Source organism: Aphelocoma coerulescens, chromosome 17, assembly GCF_041296385.1.
Source record: "Aphelocoma coerulescens isolate FSJ_1873_10779 chromosome 17, UR_Acoe_1.0, whole genome shotgun sequence".
NCBI classification, from domain to species: Eukaryota; Metazoa; Chordata; class Aves; order Passeriformes; family Corvidae; genus Aphelocoma; species Aphelocoma coerulescens.
In genome coordinates this window covers 4,812,094-4,837,389 of record NC_091030.1, presented here as the reverse complement: position 1 = coordinate 4,837,389, position 25,296 = coordinate 4,812,094, and the positions used below count along the sequence as shown (strand labels likewise).

The 25,296-nt window shown below is 46.9% G+C and overlaps 1 protein-coding gene across 1 annotated transcript in view; it reads right to left on the bottom strand.

Annotated features, from left to right (window-relative positions):
• COL27A1 (collagen type XXVII alpha 1 chain) overlaps window positions 1-25,296 on the bottom strand; it is a 190,635-nt gene that overhangs the window by 115,812 nt on the left and 49,527 nt on the right. The window contains exons 3-5 of the mRNA XM_069031565.1: window positions 18,600-18,670; window positions 12,112-13,550; window positions 2,976-3,029 (exon numbers count right to left, since the gene is read on the bottom strand). Coding sequence (XP_068887666.1) covers window positions 2,976-3,029; window positions 12,112-13,550; window positions 18,600-18,670 — 1,564 coding nt within the window. The remainder of the gene's footprint in view (window positions 1-2,975; window positions 3,030-12,111; window positions 13,551-18,599; window positions 18,671-25,296) is intronic.

Here is a 25,296-nt window from a genome sequence, read left to right as displayed (position 1 = left end):
TGGAGAGCTCCTGAGATAATGTTATTAGCCATTACGATTGCAATTTTTAACTTCTTTCCCTTGGAGTCCCTCAGGAAATAATGAGAAGAAGAAACACTCAATTTTCACTTGTTATGAAAACGAAAATTTGCATTCATAGCTGCACAGGAATAGCCTGAATCTGTCTCAGCGGGCCCCTGCTGCTGAGTGATAGGGTGTACAACTAATTCCATGCTCCTGAAATGGGCATTGGCTTTTAACAGTGGAGAAATTGTCATTTTCAACAAGACTACGACTATCCACTCTGCTACCCTGCCTTGGATTGCTCTTGAATGCTGAGATATGTCCTGATCAGAATCTCTTCCATGCTGTTACAGAGGCTGGGGTGTGTCTTGGCAAAGCAGGTGGCACTGCCTACATGGAAGAGCCACCCACAGACTGCACAGGCAAGTCTGGTGATACTCATCTGCTGAAAACCAGGAGACAGATCCATGGGATCAGCCAGATTTTCTTACAGACTCTCACCCACCACAGTCTCACCCTCAAGGCAAAGGCTAATCAGAGATTTCATTTTACCCTGACCAACATGGGGGGAAAAAAGGGAGGAGACAATTATGGGGTGGAAATTCTGCACTACACTTCAGCATGAGGCAACTTCACAGCTACAGAAAGTCACAAGTCAAATGCTGCTACTGGATTTTCAAATGCATTGTTGTACTACCTGCTGTAAGTAACTACCTGTTGTAGGTAACTGTACAAACATTAATAATGTAGAAATTATGCAAGTTACAGCAAGGGCATGCATTAGGCCATAAATCTCATGCATTAGGCCATAAACTGCTTTGGTGACAAAAAGATCCTTCCTTTCCTCTGCATCCAGCACTGAAAAGTTGCCTGCAATGTTCACCTCTCCTCTGGAGCTCCAAACTTGGCCTGGAACTTGATGGGACACCTCATGGCTTATCCATGGGCTGGTGCAAGAACTCTGCTGCTGCTTTTTTGGAGGAGAGGTAGAACATGACCCCTGCAATGTTGCACATTTATTTTTAAGTTGTTCAAGCACAACAAAAGCAAAAGATGCAAGAATTCCCCTAAGCCTGTCTTAGTTCCTGGCAGCTCCACTTTCAAATGAAATCCCTAAACCCCAAAGAGACACATAAAAAAATTGCTAGGAGAAACACATCCCAAAGTCAAAACAATTTAGGCACAGAGCAGTCCTGTCTCCAGTGCTCCAGGCCAGACATTCACAGAGTGACCCTTCTGCCCCTTCCCAAAATTAGCACAGCCTGCTTGCAGATGTCTGAGCCAAGCCAGGCTCAGCTGTGCTGAGCACTTCCTAACTGGGAACTCTTTTCTGGACCAATTCTCAGCACCTCTGGCAGAGACTGAGCTCAGAAACCCTCTGTTGCTTATTGTCTTTCAGAGGATCATCTTAAATATAGGATGGAGCATGCCACAGCTGGGAAATAACAGACAATTATGACACAGCTTCCATGATACTGTTTCTTTCAAGAAAAACTCAAGTGGAATTGGGATGTAGAGCTGAAATTTGGTCACTCATACAGCAGGCAGGGAATACAGCTGGGGACTCCAGACCTGGAGTTTAGTTTTCAAACCACAGGATTGCCAGCAGTAACACCAAACACCCCTCATAAGCAATGAGCTGGGATAGGAACCAGTTTTAATGGGGATGCCAAGAAATGCAAACTCTGGGCAATCTACTGATGTGGGAACTGCTTGGGCACTTGTGACAGAAGATATCAGGGCTGATGCTTCACTAAAAAACTTCTCCAACATGGAACAGATTGTCCCATTTATAAACACGAGCCTACTCCTGCTGCCTAACCCTGCTCACTTACAGCCCAAATCAACTTTTAAGGCTGTTCACACAGGCCCAGGCTCCAGGGGTCCTGCAGACCTGCATTTTACCATTGGAGAAAGGAGATGAGTTTATTTTTGCTGGCTACTGCAAGATCTCACAGGAGTGTAACAAGTGTCCCGGGGGAATGCCAAGCCTCCCAGCTCTCAGCCTCTAGCTTGTTCTTTAAAGACATTACACGGGGTTGAGTTTTAGCCAAGTATGTGTGAGGAAATCTCCCTCTGCTGCCAGGCCAGGATGCTGCCTGGATCACAGATCCAGATACTCCCTTCTTCCAGCCTCAGACACTCACACCTTTGGATTCCCAACCCACACCAGTCCAGTGCTCAGGAAAGGGGCTCCATGGCTGCACCCTGTGGGACAACAGTGTGCTTCCAGGAAAACTGCACTGTACTAGCAGGAGAACAGTGCCAGCACTTCACCGTATCCAGGTCAGGCACTCTGCCCAGCCCTGGGAGAGTTAGGCCAGCGCAGAAGGCTTTCCTCACAGCTAGCTGCAGCACTCAGCTCCAGATGTTTCCTCAGCATAGCACTCCATGTTCAAAGATCTGCATCAGAATTTCATTCGGGAAGGAAGAAATTCTGCAAGAGCCATTGCGAATTCCTGAACAGATAAGACATTCTGCTTTAGAGATTGAAAAGGAGTCAGAGAGCAGGTCTCAGTCTGGGGAACAAAATACCTCATCTCTGTGTGCTTGAGTCCTTGGTCCTGGACCATGGTCCCACTAATGAAGGACCTTGAACTAAACAATTTGTGAAGCTGGGGAGAGTGAAGGGGAGTACAAAAAGCAGCCAAAGCTAATATTTAGCACTGGGTTTGCAAGAAGGAATGGATACTAGAAACAAAATGAGACAGACAGACCTCATTCTTCTGACAGCCATTTGGAAACATCTGTCCCCAGCCTTTGCTGATGCCAAACCTTAGCTTAAGGAAGCTGCAAATCACCAGTGTGGCCTCCTGAAAACCTCCAACAGGGAATGAGAGAGAAGGAGACCAGATCTCAACAGAGAGGGGCCTGAAGCAATCATTACTCAGCCACAGGAACTACAACAGCCCTCGGAACAACAGGACAGGCAGATTAAAATACAAATGGTTCAAAGTTTTTAAAGCACTTACTCGAGAACCTCTCTTGCCAGGGGGTCCTGGTAAGCCCGGCAGACCTGGTGGGCCCTAGAAGAACAAAAATAGGTATTAGTGATGGTTCTATAACAGTATGGTGCTCCTGACAGTGCTTCACAGATACCCATAACACAATCATTTGGAGAAGACCTGGGGAGAAGGGTCAATTACAGCATCACAGCCAAAATTTCCCTTCAGTTTATGCTATTACTACAAAGGGATAAAAAGCCACGCAAAAAACATCTGCAGGAGCACATATTTCCATAGAGACAGAGCATCCCCATCTTTCTGCTGCAGCCTGCATTCCCAGGATCACAGCTGTGTCTCATGCTTCCCCTCTCCTGGACCTGTGCTGTATCACAGGGGTAACACAACTGTCTCCCAGCTTTGGATTTTCCTGCTATGTGTTAGCACCTTGGCAAGGGAAGCACATTGTGTGTTCTAATCTGTATCAGCTGGACACGTGCAGCTCTTGGTATTGTAGGTTCTTATATGAGTTAGAACATAATCATAACCCCAGCACTTCATATTTTAGAGCAGCAGGATATAAAACATAATAAAATTGGTGTCAACGTTGGAAATTCTTAAATATGGTTCTATAGCAAAGGGAAGGTCGAGTTATACACATCAGAGTAGTGGGGGCTCTTGGAAGAGGGTAGGAACAAAGTGGAGATACCAGGAGGCCAGCTGTGCACTGATCTGAAACAGGTTAGGAAAAAATACTTAACCAATGAGGTTTGAACTCCTTTGAATTTATTCATCTATTTATTGTTTTTTTTTCAATAGGCTGGAGAATTCAGATTTCTAGAGGGCCATCTGCAGCTCCTAGTAACTCCCCAAAACTTCTTTTCCCCCAAGCCAAACACGTCTGACAAGAATAACTGCTAATTAAAGCATCTCCCAGAGGATTTATATTCTGGTAACTTGCTACAAAAGACAGGTTTCCATTGCATTCAGCAGGGAGAGACATCCAGAGCAGCTGACTGAAGGATGTTTGGAAGGCAGCCCGAGCTCTCTGACTACGTGGCAGGTGGGAGAGCAGGTCCCAGGAACAACATTCCACAGGGATGAGGGTGCAGTGCATAGAGCAGGTGCAGGATGAGCCCCATGGCCACATTCTGGCCTTTCTCCCTTCCCACTGGGTCATCCTCGTGGGATCTCCTCCCTGAGCAAAGCCCACTGCCAGGCTGGCCCTGCTGCTCAGAGCTGCTCAGGTTGGTACTGCCCCTGAGCAGGAGCAAAAAAGCTCATGATCTCTAGTGCAGTTCCCAGGAGTCATCAAGGGTATGATTCAGTAAGAAAAAAATTGACCCAGGAGATCCCTACCCTGAATCTCATGTCCAGGAAAAGATTTTGGAAAGAGAAGACTTGCCTGAACCATACAGGTAACCGATGGATAAATACTCCTGTGATATTACCAACCTTCCCACATGTAAACAGCACATTAAGCTGTACAAACGTGAGCTATTTTAAGAGCCAAACTCAGCACAGTAGAAAAAAAATCAGGGAAGGCATAAGCAAAGCCCAATGTCCCCTGTGCTATCAATTTATCAGCACAACAAATAAATCATAACTTTTTATTCCTGTAGTTAGTTCTAGCGGTAGTAGAGATAACAAGAAAAGGCTTGTTTTAAAAGAGCCTACACAGCACAGAACAGCTAATACCCCTCACTGAGACACACAGGGATGGACTTCTGTCACCATATGACTGATTGCTGCTGCCCAGCCCTGCCTGCCCTGGAGATGTCCAGTCTCTATAGCCTGGGACACTTCAACTGACCCCTCTGCCAGTTGCTTATTGCTGGCTAACACAGTATTACTGGTCTTTGTATTAACAACCCCCATTGATACAGCTGACCCTCATTTTAGCAATATCCCAGTGTTTTAACCTGTCACTGTGCCAGCTCAGGGCCCCGTGCATAATGCAATTATACAGCTGTGCAAATGGACATGTAATTGTAGGGGTTTTTTAAGCCTCATGTATAATTGTGCTCCAGAATCCCACCTTTTATTAAAAATATCCCCCTGCCCTAGTTGGGATGATAACTATAAGACCACGAATCCAGTGCAACTCAGGCAGCAACAGTTTTAATAAAATTTACCAGAGATTAATCCAAGTCCTTAACCTCTCCTCCATCAAAACCCATCCCCATTTACACCCTTAGAAGAAGTAAAAGAGCAGATGCGTGGCATTCCCCGTGTACCAGAATTGAGGTGACCTTTTCCACCTTCCTGCTAACAGCAGCTGCAATTGTACTTGGCCACTTGAGCAAAAACCTTCTCCAAAAACGTGGGCTGCTCAGAACAGACTGAAGCTAACACAAAAATAAGGAGAGAGTTAATACTAGCACTGGAGTGGGAATATGGAGTTGAGAGAAAGGCTTCTAGCTGGAAAAGCACAGAGCAGTGCACAGTTCAGGAGTCCCTGCCACTTTGCTTTGATTTGGCATCCCTTCAGACTTATTTTTTCCTTTTTTGAGGAGTAAGAGGGATAAAGGTGACTGTGGGAAGACTGGCTAAAAGGTGCCAGCCACTACAGTAACTGCAGAAGGTAGGAGTGTGACCACTTATAAATTTGAAGCCAGTCAAGGTGGAAGAGGACTGGGGCAGTGGATGGACACAGGTAGTGGTGAGGAGTGACACACTGGGAGGCCACTTTGTACTTCTCACATTTCTCAGTTCCTTGGTAGCTGGGTTGGGTGGGATGTGAACTGTGCCTTCCTAGTGACTTGTTTTGCCTCTGCCTCCGCATCACCCAGCCCCTGTTCTCAGACAAGAGGCTTAAGCTCTCAGACAAGAGCCCCTCATCCCACAACTGGCTTTGCCTGGGGAGAGCAAAGCTGAAATACACTCAAGGAAAATGTGCATCCGGAGAGTCAGCCAGAGGAGAATGGGCCTGGATCAGGGCCCAACTACTTAAAAATGATGGATGAAGTCCCACTTCAGGCGTAGGGCTCCACAGGGAGAGCAGGAGATGTCTATCAACAAGGTGCCAAGAGCCTGCTTGGGGGTGATGCTTACACAGCCCCTGCCTGCACCAGAGACACCTCCACCCTCATGCCCCAACTCGGATCACACAGAGCCTGCGGGGACCTCTCCACTGTAGCCTCTAGGGCACCCCTGGGGAATTTCCTCAGGAGCACAGAGAGTGCTCCAAGGGGCAGGAAGATTTCCTGCTCCTGGCAGTGGGATGAGGATATCAGTGTTCCGGCCCTACCCTCCCATCGCAGGGATCAGCAAAGCTGAGGCCTCCTGTGGTGAGCTACTGCTCCTGGCACTGCAGCTCTTGTCTCTCTGGCTCCTTGCCTGCTTCTTCTGCAAACTGATGGCAGAGAACACACACCCTGTTGTCACACAAAGCAAGATCAGAGATCAAGGAGAAACTCAGCAGCAGCAGATGCTCTCTCTCTTCTCAAGCCAAACAGCTGAGCTGTTAACCAGCCTGAACAGTTCCTGAAGCAGCTCATGGCAGCCACAATAAAGTTTAACCCTTCTCAGTTTCCCACGGTAGCATTAGGAACAACGATCTATGCCACCAAATGATTACAGGATTTATTCTAAGCTGCTGCTGGGAAACTTTCTGGTGCAAAAGGGACTGTTTTTTCATCTTAGCCTTCTGAGCTTCAAATTGCAAATGGAAAATTAAACTAAGTTGTCTAAAAGAGAAATACATTGGACTCCAAGGACAAGGGAAATCTCACCATTTCCTCTCTCTGCTAATTTATACCTCTGTCTCTCCCACACTGGGATCCCCTCGCACTGCTTCCTCTGGCCACAGCAGTGCCTCAGGGAGCAAGGTGCCTTCTGCGCTCCAAACTCAGCGAGGGCAAACCTGCTGTGGAAGGCTTGAATGAAAGCATACTGAGTACAGGAATTGGTGCTGGAAATTGGGAAATGACTCCTGAATCAACTTGGTCAGATAGCAAAGGATTCCTGTAATTGTTTCCCCCAGGGCGAGTACTCAGCCTGGCAGCAAAGAGCTGAAAGTTTCCAGGAAACTATTAAGCTCATATTCCAGTGCACACTGACAGATGGACATACTTACTTTAGGGTCTTCCTAATGTATTTCTGCCCAGACACTAGTGGCACAGTTCTCCTGTGTCCCAAAAAAGTCTGTTTCAGAAGTGCAGAACACTGCTAGGACTGAGGAGAGAAGAGAGAACATTCTTCTTTCTCAGGTGCTAGTGCCTGTGGTAAAAGCCAGCTTAAAAGGGAGTTCAGAAACCACATCAAAAGCTTCTCCCCACATTGGCACCAGGTTCTGAGCAGTGAGTGACATTACCCCTGCAGATAAAGGACCTGAACTGTCTTCTTCCAAGAAGAAATATTCCTACAGGAAAAAAGGCCACTGGCACAAATCTACCCTTTAGCCTTGAACGTCTGGGAAGCACCAGCAAGGAAGGACTGAGCAGCTACAGGGACAGCACTGGAATTCAAAATTCCCTGCTTAGGAGGAGGAGAAAAAACCCTCATCTTCAACAGCCTGCCAACCCCTCCTCACCTCCCTGTCATTGCCAGGCACTTCATGGCTCTAAGAACTGCCTGAAACAAAGCTAGAATTTTAGGGGGGGCGGAGGGGAACTCCCAACACTTTGGTTACTTTCTTCTCCAAGGCAGGCTTATCATATTAAAATTTGGACACGTCTGGGTTTCAACCAGTCTAAAAACAAAAAGCCCTCATAATTTTGGCAGGAGCTGAGCTGCTGGTGGAGAGCCAGCCTTGTAACACGATTTCCGCACTAGGCACAGATGTTCTTCTGGGTCTGGGCAACACCTATCACACAAAGGTCCTTTTCCACAACTGAGATCCTCACAGAGTAGCAGCACAATACACAACAAAATAGGAGTGTTCCAGCTCGATGAAAGCAACTTTTCCATGAGGACACTTCAGGAACAAGCTCTGCAGGGGGTACTTCAGACACTGGAGCAATCCCAGACCTTGGAATGCAGCCTGAAAGGCTGGGAAGGAATAGAGGGATCACCTACTCTACAACTCACTTTCTATTTTTAAAGATTTATAAAAATGCTTGCATATATTTGTACAATCCTAGATCCTTTGCAGCACATTTAGCTCAAACACACAATCAACTATCTCTCTTTGAAATTACCTTTATTTTACACAAATAGACCTTTCTGATACTTGGTCATTTGCCTGAAAGATTTCCCTTCAGGGATCTTTCCGGTTAAATCACCAAAAAAATTTGATCCACTTGTGTGAGCAAGGATAAAACTTTTCCCATGCATCATACAAAGCATGCAGTCTCCCTTTTTTTTACTATTAATGTGACTCATTCATTAATAGATATTCAAACACATTGTGTGTTCCTTAATTTATCATGAACTGGCAGCTCAAACAGCCTTTTCTGGTGCGAGGAGGACTGGAAACAGGCACTTCATATATTTTATCGGCGTTTCCAGTCACCTCTCTTCCCTGCCCACTGATTGAATTGGCTGGGATTGCTTCTTTAGGGAAGGAGCTGGGCTCCAAGACAAACTGCTCGTGCGGAGGATGGCAGCTGGAGCAGTCTAGACTGGGGACGAGCTCAGAAACACATGTGCCTCACAGAGAGGGAGACAGGGAAAGAGGGCAGGAGAGGGAGCTGCCTGCCAGGCACCACCACTAGCTCTGACTTGGGGCTTCTGGCCCTGGACATGCAGATGGAACTGAGGGCTGTTAGCCCCCCTGTCCTCTGACTGGATATTTGGGATGTCCTTGAAACACACTCCCTGTTCCTCTAATGTTACTCAGTGCTTCCGCAGCCTCTCAGTGAACTCAGCCTGCTTCTCTGCACATTCAGCATAAGGGGTGGTTTTCTTGCTCTAAAAATAACCCTCAGACTCATCAAGAGTCAATACAGGCTTGTCTGTAGGGATCAAAAAGCTGTGGATTTGCAGCTTTATATGGGAGGAGAAAGGTCTCACTTGGGGTACGCTGTGCTAGACCCAGTCACGCCAGGGCAAAGGGTTTGCCACAGCTGTACCTGGCAGGTGGTACTGGTGGGCAGGGGAGAGGCTACAGCAGCCCCTCCAAATCTCCCTGCCAAATCTGCTGCTGGTCTAGACAAGCAAATGACATCCCATCCACTGGAATATTCAAATATTCATCACACCACAGCCCTAGTTCAAGAGTTTGACATGCTCACAACCGATACCATTTTTCAGTATGCATTTTTCTTTTGGGGGGGTGGTTTTAGGCTACTTCCAGCCATGTGCTGCAGGGCCTGGAGCTCTGGAGCAAGGCTGGCTGAGGTGCTTTGGGCAGTGGGGATGATTCAGAGGGACCTTTGCCAGCTGCTGAGTCAGTGCTGTGTTACTGACCTCGTATGATGTCTGGGTGTTCCTTTTGTTGTTTGTCCCCTCCAGAAAAACCATAGAGCTGAGATCCCAAATGCTTGTGGTTATTAATGGTTCCCAAGAAGTTTTTCTTTTTTAAGAACATACTGCCCTCCCTCCTCTAGCTGCTCAGCAAACCCAGCATTCCTGAAGAATTAATGCTCTGCCATGAGTTGCATGTGGAATGCAATGTCTCCATTTCCTTTTGCACAGCACCCAGGTGGTCATTCAGGACAGATAAATACATGGACGGTGCTGAATTTTATTCCTAAATAAATCCTTTCAGTCCTTTGCTCACACTCCTCTAACCATCAAGCCTTTCTTCTACTGTTGGATGGGGTGTTTCTGCACCACTAAGATTATTCCATTGGCTGTTTTAGTAGAGTTCACAAAGCCACAACTGCAGACACCACAGATCTTGAGTCATCACTGCCTCACACCAGGGCTGCCATTTCCATTCTGGCGTTGAGATGATCAGGATGAACAATAGTCCTTTCTCTCTAGGTGGATGGTTCTGTGGCTGCCAGTCTGCCCAGAAATCACAGCCAAGGTGGCCCCAGTCCTTGCTGAACAGGCAGAAGGCAGTTCCCCCCCCCCCCCACCTCCCTGCCCAGGGTGACAATCTTCTTGAAGAGACCTTGTATCAGGCAACAACTGGGAAAACCAATTAATCACCTTATCCTCCCCTCTGTGTGCCGAACAGTGGATGACATTTCCAGCCCCCAACCTGCCCTGGCCAGGCCAAGTGCCAGGCTGGCATATCACTGACCTCATCAGAAATGCCTGCCCTGCAGCACGAGGGTAGCACCAGGTAATTACTCAAGCCCAGAACATTTATCAGCACTTGTTCTGAAACACGCTCATCTGGCCATGGAAATACTGCATTAATTTCTCAACATGTCATCCCCATTCCGATCTTTTCTCCTCTTCCCCTTCCCACGTCAGAGACATCCAAGGAAGCATGGTACAGAGATCTCCAAGTGAGTCACAGGAGCTATCGAGCTTCATGTGGCAGCCAGCTCCAGCCAAGACATAACCTTTCCCTCCCCAAGCCCTGATTTTGTTTCCAGCAGTCAAAGAGAATAAGGCCAGACAGAGCCTCAAAAAGTCCTCCTTTCCCTCAGTTCAGGACTCCAGTTGTTCTCAGACAGAATGGAAAAATCCTGCCATCTCTTCCCTCAGCCCTCCACAGCCTGAATCCATTTCTTTGCTATGATTCACAAGCCTGAGAAGGATTTTCCACTCCAGTTCTGTAATAAGCTCTTTACATTGCAGGGGCTTAGAGCTTGGTCACCCTCATGACACTTGAAGAGCAAGAAAGTGGCAGAGGTCAGGATTTTGATGGGCTTGGAGCAGCCACCCAGATTCACCCTTACAGCTAAGTGATGTTTTAAGGGAAATGCACAACTACTGAATTTCTTCTCTTGGAAATGTGCCTGAAATGACTCTCCACAAAACACAGAAGCCTGCCCAAAGACCAGATTGCTGGAGCTTGTTCTATCTACTCAGGGATTTATCAAAACTTCTCCAAGCACCAACCAAGACTCCATCAGGGTTGGGTGCCTGTAGCCCACACTCAACCCCTGCCCAGGCAGCACCTTTACCTCTCCCAGGGGCAGGAACCTGGGAACAAAACACCACCCTGGGTGACTCTATACCCCAAGTACAGGGAGAGAAATCACCACCCAGCTTTGAGGTGGGACAGGAGGAAAAACAAACTGCTAAGTTCCCATTGAGGACTTGGGGAGACCAACCATTCCACTTTAGGTGTTATTTGCACCAAGGAGTAGCTCTGTGGAGAAAAGTGCTGGTCATTCCTTATGCCAGCCTCAATATTTCCATTGTAAACACTTCTTTCACTATTTTAAGAAGTCAGCTGTAAAAATTCACTCTAGGCTGGATCTTGGCAACCAAAGGCTCTGTCTGGGAGAAACTTCTTTTACATGCACAACCCCTCTGTCCTATTGACAGTTTGGGCTGGAACACCAAATCCCCCTAAAAGTTGGCCAGTTTAAAGACCATGTTTGCATTCTCAAATCTGAAAAAAAAAAAAAAAAAAAAGAACAGCCAGCAGATAATTAGTGGGGCCTGAGTGCTTTTAGCATTACAAAACGTGTGTATGCTTTTACAATGGCCAAGATATACAACCTGAAAGGGGTTATTTTATGTGGAATGCAGTAGTTAAATTTATAAAGGAAACTTTTTGCATGTTTTAAATGCAGGCAATGAGAAATAAAAAACAGAACTAAACACCCAAGCAAAAATTATACCATAAAAATAGATGAGAGTTTGTTTAAAAAAATAAATCCTGAAGCCATCTCTGCACTTGCATTTGCTGAAACAGGGCACTTTTCTGGATCTGTGAATATCAGATACAAACTAAACTAATAACTAGTGTCAAGAAATAGCTAACTTGAGGCATGTTCTTAAGGCATCTGGGTTTTCTATGGAAGATGACCAGAGATAAACCAAGGGTGTGGAAGATAGCCCCAACCCGACCATTAACACTTTAGCTAGTAATTGAAAGGAAAAAAAAGTGGGATTTCTCTTTTTTTTCCCTTTCTTTTTTTAAATCTAACATTAAGCAGCAACTTTAACCACAAATGTTTAATGGCATCCACCATCACTGAACACTCAGGTTCAAACTGAGATTTATGCTAAAATCGTGATGATCAGGAATGCAGTGGTGCTTGGCTGCCACACTTGGATAAGCTTCATAGAAACCCTTGGAGGTTGTGGTCTGCCAGCCCTTGAGCTGAGCTGTGACTGGGAATAGCTAACACGAAGAGCCTGAACATACCTGAGGTCCTCTCTCTCCTTTCACTCCTGGATATCCCAGTAAAAATGGAAACAGAGTGGGTCCCAAGGGGTCAAAGATTTGATAGCCATCCACGGCAGCCGGGGTTGTGAGGTTGAAGGCCTGTGCCCTGGCTCTGGAGCCAGGCCAGGCAGACCCCAGGTGTGGTTTGGTGTACACCAGAGGGATGATACTGGGATCCACTCTCCTGGTGGGGGACGGCATATGCTTCTTTGGAATGGGCCCACGGCTTGAGTTCTGCAGGGTTTGCTTTAGGGTAACAAGGTGGACGTTGCTCGTTGTGTTATCAGTCACCCTCCTCATTGGCTTTACAGTACTGGGGGCTTCAGGGGGCTCAATGGTTGGTTTTTGGTTGATCTTCTTTTTGGTCTCTTGCTTGGATTCCTTCCTGCTGGCTGTGACCAGGCTCTGGCTTGTTGGTGGGGCCCTCTTGGCAGTGGGAAGGGGAGTTTTCTCCCTGGGCGTGCTAGGAGTGGGCCGAGACACCCTGAGGGTTGTCCCCGTGCCCCAAGGGAGCGAGCGGGTGGGTACCTGTGATTTGGCACTTGACAGAACAGGTGGGGCCACTGTGATCTTGGTGGCTTTGGTAGTCAGTCTCAGCAGTGACGGTGGGGTTGACAGCAACGTGACTGTTGTTGCACCTGCACCTCTCATCTTGAGGGGTGCAGTGACCCTGCCAAACTCCAAGTTTGGGGCAGCAGTGGTCAGGTTTCTCAGACCCTGCAGGGAGGGCTCCGTAGGCTGTGGGGTACTGGGGGAGGCACTGGGGTCCCTGGGCAGGAGGGGGATGAGTGGGGGCAAGTTGGGCCGGTAGGTATCTGCTTGCCTGCACTGTTTTTTCAGGTATTTACAGTAATGATGAGCTGCCTTGGCAGAAGGATAAATATCAAACTGGCAGATGGCTCCTTCAAACTGCACGGAGTGCTGGCTTATCTTCCCGAAGAGGAAAGATCCATGTGGATCCAATGCCTCGTCCTTTTTAAAATGCAAATCCGCATGTACTCTGTGCTTCCCACAAGAAGTAAATAAAGTGACTGTCTGGCCACGAATGTTGATGGCCATATTGTGCCACTGGCCATCGTGGACATTGTAATCAAAATATACAGAGCGCTTGTGGCCCACATACACGATGATCTGCCCAGGCACAAACTGGACCCCTAGCTGCAGTTTTTTCTTTTTGCTCTTGACAGCAAAGAGAAAAGCATTGTTGATGCGGTGGGAGCAGAGGCTCAGCACCAGGAGCAGGTCAGAGCTGGAGCCTGCAGGGAGGAGGGTGCTGAGCGGTGCTTCGACACGTGCTCGCTGAGTGAAGATGACCCCTGATTTGAAAGGAATGACTCCTTGAGGAACTGTACGTGAGGAGGACCATCCACTCGATGGCCTTTTCCCTGACAGGCCCAGTCTTTGAAGAACATCCACATCTGAAAGGGAAGCACAAAGATTATGTGAGGTGCTGGGCAACCCAAGGGCTGAATGGGTGTGGAGGGAGATCAAACCAATCCATGCATAAAGGCAACAGGATACAGGAAATCCCAACTCACATATATAATCCCACCCTCTCACATATATATTCAAATAACCAGCATAGAGAACTCACAGCTCTTCTCACATCATGTGAGAAGCAAGTGCATGCTCAACATGATTACCAGCAATTGCCAAAATGTGTCAGCTCCGTGGTACATCTGGTGAGTTTTCCTGTCCCACCAGGGACCAGCTCAGATGTTCTGGAGGGAACTGAGCTCACTAAAAGGAAATTTCCCACTGGGCACCACTAGTCCACTTCCTGGGATTTAATTCTGAGTACTGACCACATAGCTGGAAAGGAATTTGAACAACAGATTGAGCTGGGATTGCAAAATTTTATATCCCCAGAGGGCAAGTAACAAAACTTCCAAAGGGAGCAAAAGCTTTGTATCTGTCTCTCTTCAAGCTAGCAAGGAGCAGCTTTCAATCTTTGGAAAGTTTAGGGAAGCAAAGGTGCCTCCCAGTGTGAAAGAATTGCACCCAGATTTCAGTGAACTGCTCAAGGTTCTCAACAGCAGTACTTTTTTTCCCAGAAGATCATCTTACAGCATTAAATTATTTTAATAGGCTGGAACCAGACTTGGTTTGTGAAGAGCTCAGAAACTGGTTATGGCAGCTACTGAGTAGTGGAGGTAAGATTAGCCTCCTGTATAATGTCACCTAGGAGCCAGGTGCCTTGTTCAAGACAGGAGGAGAGTGATTGATGCCCAGAGGACTTTTCTCCACCAACTCCAGCAGGAACCTGCAATGGACAGATGAGCAGAATCCCCTCCTGTCTGTCCCCGAGGTCTATCAGAAGTCATTCACAGCTCAGGTTAGCAGGCAACAGCAACACAAACTGGGGCCAGCTGGCAGCAACCTCAGCTGTATTACTTAACTGGAGAAGATGCTGAGGTCTACAGGAGCAAAGCTGCAAAAGTAAATGTGCCCAGACCTGAAAAAGGTCCTATGTTGAGCAGCTAAAGGAGCTCAGCCTGGAGGAAAAGGAGGCTCAGGGGAGAACTTCTCACTCTACAACTCCCTGACAGGAGGATGTAGTCAGGTGGGGGTCAGGTTCTGCTCTCAAGTAACAAGCAACAGGATGAGAGGAAATGACCTCAAGTTGTGCTGGGAGTGGGGGGAAGGGGGTGTTAGAATGAAGAGTAGGAAAGGCTTCTTCACCAAAAGGCTTGTAAAGCATTGGAACAAGCTGCCCAGGGAAGTGGTGGAGTCACCATCCATGGAAGTGTTCAAAAAACATTAGATGTGGCACTTGGGGACATCTAATAGTTTAGTGGTGGGCTTGGCAGTCCTGGGTTAATGGCTGGATTTGATCGTTCATAAGGGTTTTCCAACCCAAATGATCCTATGAAGGTGATCATGATTCCCATGACATGATCACTGTTGACAGTGAGCTAGGATAACTGCACTTCCTTCCCTCTTCCTGCCCAAATGCAATCCCCATTACTCCTTGACCAACCAACTCTCCTGTTCCAGTGCTCTTAGGGGAAGCCAGTCTGGGCTGTACAACCCAAATGTTGATGTTGCAAAGCAAGATTTTAACACTCAGAAAGGTGGCAGTGCCAATCATGGTTAACACCATGGGATTGCAACTTTCCTAGATTAAAAGTAAATCAACAGTTCTCCAAAGAAAAAAAATGAGCTCATTTTCTAAAGGTGCCTTGGTATTCAGCTGCTTTCACCCTTAACTGTTAAACATTCAGCACAGAACACAATATTTGGAGAACAGGCACTTACAGAGCCCGTTGGTGTTGGCCAGAAGGGTTGTAGACTCAAGCAGTCTGAGACCTGTAATGTTGCTGGCCAGGAAGGGAGGAGAGTGATGAGAAAACCTCTGTTCCTTGACTTTGGCAAAAACTTTGGCCATTTTTGTATGTAAGAACGAGTCAATCAATATTTACTTGGCCTGAGTTTAGCTTTATTCCCACCTTCCTTTTTTAAAGCAGCTTGACTCATTTTCTAGCAGACACTACCCTGGAGAAGGTGCGTCAGATGGAGAAAAGGATGGAAATGTTCCCACTCTGTGCAGAGGGGTGATTTACTGCACAGCATGTTCAAGTGTTAATGACAGTATTTCTCCCATACTCTGAAATCCTTGGTCCCCCACTGTTTTTATTCCATATTGTCCAACAGGGCTGTCTCTCAGCATAGCCTTCCCCTCTCTTTACTGAACAGAGGAATCATGGCAGTGTCTTCATTCTGGATAATCTCCAGAGCCTATGAAACAGCAAAGGCCAAAGCCTGGCTTTAGTGAAGTGGGACCCTTGCCACAGACTTCAAAGGCATCAGGATTTATCCCTAAGGAAATAAATTTACCACTTAAGTGAGGAGCTAGACTCCAGCTTCCAATTTCTACGTGTATTTTTAGGTTCTCTCTCAGAGACAGACAGGGGTTGTCTCTGCTGGAGATGCTGCATACTCCAGGAGTTATTTATTTGGTAGCTGCTCTGCAAGGACCTAAGGATGTTTCCCTGCTCAGAGGATGCCACTGCTGTTTGCAATCCCAATACAAGTGCCTCGTTAGCAACGGCATCCAGGAGTGCTTAAGGAAAAAAGCACAACCCAAACACTCCTCTCCCTCAAAACCCGCTAAGGTGGAGCCAAACTCTGGATGCCTACGCTAAATCCGATTAAAGAGTCCTCATGCAGGACACGTATGTGGACTTTCCAGCACTAGGTCCAGGCACAGAGCTCAGCACTCCTGTGCACCCAGCCCATCTGCCTCTCCGGCCCATTCAGCTGTCCCGGGCTGTTGGGGCACATCTCCTGGGATATGGGATGTCATCAACTAACGTAAAACACAAGGTAATTCTGACTTCCTGAAGCAGCTCCAAGTTTAGCAGAGGATTTTTTCCCCTTCAAATTTTTTCCTCTGCGGATTTTTCCATCAAAACACATTATTTGAAAAGAGCATTCACACAGATCTCCCTGATCCCAGGTGCCTCAAAGCTAGTAACAACATTCCTGTAGCAACATTTGAGCAACTGGGAAAAACTGTTCTATCAGACTCTGTGCCTGAAGTGAGATACACAGAGATTCTTGAACAACCACATGATCATCTCTGAAAAAGGGGAAAAAATATTTTATTTTTCTCCTTTCCACCTCTTTCTTTCCCTCCCCCTTTCTCCACACAAAAAGCTGTATAAGAGAAAGAAGCCAAAAGACAGGAGAGAAATAACATGCAGCTTTCCCAGATTCCAGCAGCCAAGATGTGATACCCACAGATAAAACTGTGTTGAGTAAGTGCAGCATTTCCAAAAGTTAGTCAGTGCACAGCAAATGAACTCACCTCACAATCTTTTGGATTTGTAACACTTATGGAAAGATCATCCTCTGTGTTCCCTGATTTTCCAGTGTACAGGAAGACTTCTAATCCTTAGAGTAACAGCCACAGTGTTTTCAAAAGCCCACAGCATTGGCTTATTTTCATCCTCACACTGACCTATGATCAAATTCTTACTACTTCTGACTCTCATGTTTGAAAATCCTGGGTGATAACACAGCCTCAAGTCACCAATGTTTTCATATAGCCTTCACTTCCTTGGAAGGTTTTATTTTCTGGTACCCAGAAGGAAATCCTCTCTCTCATTGTGTGAAAACCAGGCAAGTTTTTAAAATTTCTTTTATCACAGAGACAGTATCTCAGAGGGGAATTATTGACTACACCAAGGTAAACACAATGAGAGTGAAATTAAAGAGTTTGCTTTAGACTGATGGTAACAAAAGACATGGCACCATCCCATAATTATTATAGGAGTAAAATGATAGAGGTGAATCTAAACAGTATATTATAATCTACTTGAAAAGGGAGATGCCAAGACACAATATTTGTTCTGCCTCTTTACGAGCTGACATAAAACTTGCTCTGAAAACTGCTTGACTAAGTAATTCAGCCAGATGTTCACCTCCTTTGCATGGAGGCAGAATTTGGAAAATATTACATTTTTTAAAATTGCTGATGGCAGGGATCTATTCCCCCCCTGTAAAAAGTGCTCCATGGGCTGGCTGACATCTGAGTGTTGACCAAATTTCTATTTTTCCTTCATGTTTTGGAGACTGAGGGGAGAGCCCTGGAGCCTGCTAGTCCACTTAGTGTTGTCTGCTGACGGCAGGGGAAGCTGTTCACTTCCAGCAAATACCCATGTAAAGCATTCATGTAGGAAAGGTGTTGCTATTTTAAGAGGAGAAGGCTCCTTTACAAACAGATACTGCACAGATGCTCAGTGCCTGCTATCAGCTGTAAAGGATGAATTTTTTTTGGTGCTTTTGTTGACTTTGAAGATGTTCATCTCCTTTTGTAGGGTCATTGATTATTGTACCCCAGCCTAGTCCTGTCCCTGGCACCACCAGGGAGGTGGTGCCTGGAGAAGGGGTGTAAGGACAGGGTGAAGGTGTCACTTCTCTATAGAATATTCCCTTACAGCACATTATAAGATATAGCCATTCTATTATCAACCAATCCTGTGGGATTTTCCTCCCTTAAATTTGCTTTTACCTTTAGAAGTCGTGTAATTTCTATATGCATAACATCTGCCATGCTGGCAGGGGCATGCCTGGGGTGCACCAAAGTCAAGGAAAAATCTGCCAGAGGCACTTAATTCCATAAAGCACCAGTCTCAAGGGGCAATTTCTAAAAGCAGTTAAGTCCTGGCAAGTGCAAGGAGATGCCAGTGACATTTTAGACACAAAGTGCTTCATCCCCACCAGTTCCATGAGACTCTGAAAATCCTGTGGGGCATGTAATCACCTGTAGAAAACCTGGTTCTTTTGCCAGCTGTTAACTGCACCATCTATATCATCCATACTGCAATGGTCAGCAACAAATGCATCTAACTGTGCACTGGGCTCAGACATGGTTAAGTTATAATCCTACACTGGTACCAAAGCACTTGGCTTTTACTTTTGTTGAAAGAGGAGGAAAAAAAAAAAAAAAAAGTGTAATTTACCTTCAGAATTTCCCTGTGTGAATCCCAGGAACCAGGTAAAACACAATATAGTCCAGAAAAAGCAGAATCCCCTAAAATTGGAAGAGAAGAAAAAAATAATGAGTTTCTACAATAGTAGTAACAAAACCAATTCTACTGCTAAAGGTCTTCTCCTTGATCCCAAGTCTAGCCAAGGCAGTGACAGTGTCAGCATGACTCCAGGAGCTAGACTTAGGCTGAGACCTTATTTTTCTGTTTTAAAGTCATCTAAAGCCCACTGAACTTAGTGGAAAGGCTTCCCAATGGTATTAGGAGCCTTGAACCAGGACCAGCCCAGTGTTTTGAGAGGCAGGGTCATCACTGCTGAGTCACCAGTGCCTTTGCTACTGCTGCTCTTTGGCACTCACCCCACCTAGAAATGCAAGAGGACGGAGAAATCATTCAAAGCTGGGAGACCTAAAGCCCTGCCAGGAGTACACGTGCAGAGCTGTGGGGACATGGGTAGGAAATGGGTTGACACACGATGCCCTGTCACCTCAGCAAACAAATCCTGAGTCCTAGTGCTTTACTGCTTAACAATATCCTAAACATGCAAAATCCTATATGGATCTACTTCTCATTTTACACCCAGATGCAAAGATGGGGGCACAGCTTCTAACCACTCAGCACCCTGTGCTGAGCCACTGAGGACCTTCTCACAAGCCTGGTATGGCAGGAAAGGTTAGAAAGTGGGAGATCCACAGACTTCCAACCCTGCTCTCATAGACCCTTTCATGCCTGAGAGGGAATTTGACAAACCTCTCCATTAGCTCAGCTTTGAGCCTTCAAGTGCCATTGAAAACAGCAGCTCAGGGGAAAAAAAACTTGTACCAAAAAGGCAGCTAAAGCCCCCCTTTCCCCCATCAGCCTCCTTGGTTTGTAGCCAACTAACAAACATGGGAAAGTCCTTGGTTAGGCTCACTTAAAGTTGTCAGTGGAAAGTCTGAAGATTGAACTCCCTCATCTTCTAGAGAGGATATTTAACAGCTTCATCAGCAGAGACTGCTGGAGGAACAGGCAGAAATGTAAACTACAGCAAGTCCTCAGCCAGGAGACAGCAGTGTGGGATATCCACAGGTTGTTCGCCACTTCAGCCCAGTCACTGTGAACACCGGGCTGTGCAAAGCCACACCAAAGTGCAGCTTGCTCATTTCTCACAATCTGACACACAAATCATATATCAAACAGGGTTAGAGACCACTCTTCTCCTGCCATCAAGCCTCAGCTTTAGCCCAAGAAAGCATCCTCTGAGACAATGTGTTACACTGGGCCAATCCTCACTTGTGCAGGAGACCCTTTCCCACAGCTAAAATGAAGCCACAGTGATTTACATCCGTGGGGAAACTTGGCCTTGAATGCAAAAATCCATCCAAGGAATCCAGCTATTAGCTAATATTTTAAGGCTTGAAGGGATAAAATACTGGAGCAGTCCCACATCAACTGGGAAACAAGTGAGCTGAAGCAATCCATGTCCTCCTTTACTGTTTCCATCACCCTGGCACTGGTCTGCACATTTCAGGAGCTCTGGGACTGCTTTAGTTTATGAAAGAACAGGCGGGAATAGCCCAATCCTGGTGTTCTTTCGTCATGTCCTACAACCAGCCATATCCTAACCAGGAAACCCTCACCATGCTCCAGAGATCTCCAGCTGGGGAGCCTTGATTCTTTTCTGACAACTTCATCCCTTGAGACACAACTGTCAGGCTGAAGACACTGCCAAGTCCAAGGAGAGCTGCTGTCCCAGTACCTTCAGGTAGTGGAGGAAGGGAAGCAGAATAGGATGATTCTTCATGGCAACCTCTGCAGTATTTTTTTTTGCATGAGAGAGGCTACAATCCACTTCACAAGACAACCTGAATTTCTGTGCTCACCTCCAACAGAGTTTTAAGATGTGGATGCAATTCCATGTGTGCATGGAGCAAAGACCTGACTGGGTATCACCAGCTGGGCTCGACTGCCTGATGAGAGCTCAGGAAGACAGAGAAGGGGGTCACCAGCAGCAGTCCCAAGCATTAAGAACCTGTGGTCTGCTGAGGATCAGATCTGTACAACCACTGCTGCTCACAACACACTGAACTGAAGTCCACTTTTGGTTTTTTTGAGGGGTGCCTTCACAAACCAAACTCCCTGTTGATTGACACGATGAGGAGAACAAGTCTTGGGGGAAAATCCAGCACGTAATTTCATTCCAGTGACACTCACAGGCTATAAAGGAGACGAATGCACAGTGCGGGATCCAGCTGGCCCCAGCCCTGCTCCTGGACCCCTCTCACAGCCAACACCATCAGAGCTGAGAGCAGGGCCGGGTGCCAAAACACTGAAGAAAAACACTTTGGCAAAATTTACCAACTTAATGGAAAAAGCAAAAGCAGCTTCCAAATGGCAGCCGTGTGAGTGATGGGGCTGTTAATTATCCCAGGATTTTTAATGCAGGCTCTTTTTCCCTTACAGCTCAGAGGCGACAGAGCTGCATAAGCAGCTTGAGCAGCAAGAATAAAGAAGATTTTTCTCCTTATGCAGAGCTATCAAACCCACCTTGCCTTTTTCTCAGCTTCTTCCCATGAGCAGTGACTTGCACTGAGATTCTATCAAGAGGTACCACTAAAGGCGTTTATTTCTTTTAGTCACAGGGTCTACAAATACCACAACGAGGATCCTGGGCTTGTTCAGCCTGGAGAAGAGAATGCTCAAGAGAGGACTTAGAGCAACTTCCAGTGCCTAAAGGGGCTCCAAGAGAGATGGAGAGGGACTTTGGACAAGGGCATGGAGGGACAGGGCGAAGAGGAAGGCTTTAAACTGAAGGTGGGCAGATTTAGAACCGATACTAGGAAGAAATTCTTCCCTGTGAGGATGGTGGGGCCCTGGCACAGGGTGCCCAGAGAAGCTGTGGCTGCCCCATCACTGCAAGCATCCAAGACCAGGCTGGACAGGGCTTGGAGCAACCTGGGATAGTGGAAGGTGTCTCTGCCCATAGCAGGGGTGGAATGAGATGAGCTTTTAAGGTCCCTTCCAACCCAAACCACTGCTGCAGTCACTCAGTGTAGAGGTGCCCCATAGCACACATGATGTAAGCTCACATGAGTGAAAAGTTTTCCAGTGCAGACACAAACTCTCTTTACAGCAAACTGAAGTTATTGACTACAGCTTAATTTTACTTCCCTACTTTTGGCAAACTCCTGGGGATCAGTCCACGGGAACTGACCAGTGCCAGAAGTCCAAGGTAAAGTACAACTGAGAGGGACAGAGAAGCACAAACACCCTTATTATTCCCTTCTAAACAGACAAATGCTGGAAGAAAGCCCTACGCTGAATTAAGGACAGCAGTAACACAACAGCCTTCAGGGTAAACTTGGTCACAAATTATCCTCAAAAAAGTGCCAATTTGACAAAGCGGAGGCAACCTGTAAAATAATTGTGATCAGCTAATTCCCCACTATTTCTGGAATTGGTTTGGAACAATTTCAGCTTTTTTTAATTAAAAGGTTTGCCCTGCCTTAAAATAAGAAGTCCAAATGATTTTGACATCTTGTTTGCTTAGATGATGGGTTGAAGCTAAAGGAAATGTTTCAAGGGCCCACAGCAGCATTTACCTTTTTATTTTGTTTTCTCCCTCATTTACAGTGTGGAAATGGCTTTGAAATTGCAAACATTACTGCAAGGTGGAAAAACAATTCCCCACCACTTTTCTCCATTCAGGTGTACTTTTTTCCTGTTCAAAAGACCACAAAGCCAGCTGGAGGCTGAAAACTGCTTTTCAAGAAAAGCAAATCTGCATTTCTAGCCATAGATCAGACAGTGTATCTTAAAAAGGAGAAAATGCATGTGTGGCTTAAGATCTTTTGCACATGACTGGAGGTGATATTTTATAAGACTCCCAAGCAAGTTTTGACAGACAACAGGAAGCAAATCACAACCTATAAACTGAGGCTTTAAATTGTACCGTGCATCAATTCCATCCCAGCTTTTTGGGGTAGAAATCTTATTTTGTACCAATAACATCCTTTGTGGCGCTTCTGGAAATGATGGTATTTCTCCACTCCCCCTCAGTTTCTGGCAAGAGCAATGGAAACACACAACTATGTAGATGTCTCCGTACTGACCCTGCTCAGTCCTTTGCTGGACCTCTCCTGCAGTATAAACGACATATTGACTTACACCTCCAGGCAAAGATTTTGTACACAGGCACTGCTGCAAATCCCAGCATGATAAGGGCAGAATTTCTGAAACAACTGAAATACTATTAGTTTTTAATCCCCATTCAGCATCTACATTTCTAAGGAAAAGTATACAGATATAACAGATATAACCCATATAAATACATTCTTAAGGTCATTTAAAAATACTAAGAAAACAGAGTGACATAGAAAATGTCCATATTAAGTAAGGAAAAATGAAATCCCTATTCCTGGAAGTGTTCAAGGCCAGGTTAGGTGGGGCTTAGATCAAGCTGGTCTAATGGAAGGTGTCCCTGCCCATGGCAGGAGAGTTGGATCCATAAAGGTCCCATATTTGCTCATCTGGCACCTATAGCTCCTCTTAGGACTTCTCCAGGAGGGCCATCCTGACCTGCAGTGCACAGAAGGTGGGGATGAAGCACCAGCATGGCCAGGGTGACCTCCTGCAGACACGTCACACCTTGTCCTCTCAGGGGTTTGTGCTGGCATCTGCAGAGGGCTGAAGGGTTCCCAACCACTGGTCCTTGTCCTCCTAATTGGAACTAGAGCCTGTGTATCCATTGCACAAAGCTGTCCCAGAACTGAGCTCCTACTGGTGACAACCTGCTTCCTCATCTGAGAGATGCCAGACAGATATGACTCAAACACCCTCCCAGACAGCTCCCAGCAGCTCTCTACAGCAGGGGATCTTTCCTGGGAAGCCATTCCTCAGCCTCCTCTTCGCTCCCCATCCCTGTCTGTCTGGGATATTGACTTTGCTGCCGTATGAAGTGACAACACTCTTCAGTGCTGGCCCTGGCTCTCGTGTTCTCCAGTAACTGGAGCCCTTGACAAACAGAAGTGCTAAGCGTGATCTGTCATCTAACTCCTTTTTTGTCCTTCCAACAAATGCCTTTGCATTCCTTCATTTTGTGAATGGGGTTTGGCAGAGCCATGTGGAATTCCCATTTGCACTTCAGTAAGCGTCCATCATTTCTACTTAAGCCCCCAACAAATTGGCAAAGAAAAGGAAAGGGAAAAAAACCCCACAAACTCTGTGTCCCTGGGCAGAGATTTCCAACAATGGTCTCACCACAAACCTGGGCAACCTTCAGTCAGTAACAGAGTCTCCATGAACAGAGATATTAAGCAGGGCAGATCTTAACCCCTCAACCCATTGCAGAAAGGGGATGAAGCTGGAGCTTTATTTTAATAAAGCACGTGCTTGGAGAGACACATTGAAATAGCAGGAGAGGGTGAACCTGGACACTGGACCTGGGCTGTGATGCTGTCTATCCCTCCTGGTCCCTCCCTCCCTCCAGACGCAATTTCCTCCTCTCTACCCCCAAGCACCCAGCACACACATCATTTGCCACTCTGTTGCTGAATTTGTCCAGCAGTGCAATAATCTGTCCCCAAACCACCTCCCCAGCTTGCAAGCAACCCTTTTTTCCTCTTAAAAAGGATCCATGCCTTCCCTCCAGCCCTTTTAGGCCTTCCCAGGGGCCGACCCATCTTAATGGTGCCATGTGGATGCTGTAGTACCATGTGTAGTACCATTTCTCATCCAGCACACAGATGGGCCAAGGTAGCCTCAGAGCAGCATTGTGCCAACACCCCAGGGCTGTGATAGTAGGATGTCACCCATCAGAGGCCTCCAGGAGCATTGAGGCTCCTCCATGGGCAGCCTGTGGCACTGGGGCTGGAATGCACCAAAGCAGCACAACCACAGTGGAACAGCACCAGTGCTGTGGTCTGGACATGTGCGTGATGTGTGGTGGAAGGCATACCCTCCCCTGTGTTTTGGGGAGCCTGTGCTCACCAAAAATGCATCAGCAGAAATGACCAAGAGGGGCACATTCACCTTGAAGAACCTGTAAAACTTTGAGTTTTTCTGGTTTTACAAACTTTGGCAGCTCAAGTCTTCAAGTATACTCTGCAACTGCTGCTCCTTCCCTGGGGAGCCAGCCCTCCCACCACTCCCACCCGCAAGTCTCCTGTACATCCAGCAGCTCCCCAACCACCAGCCCTGCTCCAGAAGATGCTGCAGGAGTGCTGGTACAAGAGAGACCCCATTGCCACACAGGAATGCACTGGATCATTCCCATCACGAGCTGTCTTCAGGCAGCACAGCCCTCACCCACCCCAAGAGTGGCCTGGTGAGCCCAGGCACAGGCCAGCTCCGGGCTCAGAGCACCCTCTCCAAGACCAGCAGCCTCAATGGGACCATCGAGCTGTGGGGATGGTGGGATGCACGGTGGGATGCACAGTGCTCTGCCAAGCAAATCAAACCCAGCACCAAAAATCCCTTTGGGAGATGATGCGAAGGGCAACAAGCGACCTCTGCTGAGGAGGGATCGGAGCAGCACATGGGAGGGAGACAGGCCAGGGAAGAGCCTGGAACAAAAGGCTCTCGGTTCCGAGGCACCAGGACAGACCAAAGGCAGATTTCCCATGGCACTGCAAGGCTCAAAGCCTGTGCAGCCGTGCTGTGATAGCCTGGGACACCCTGCCGCAGAACCAGA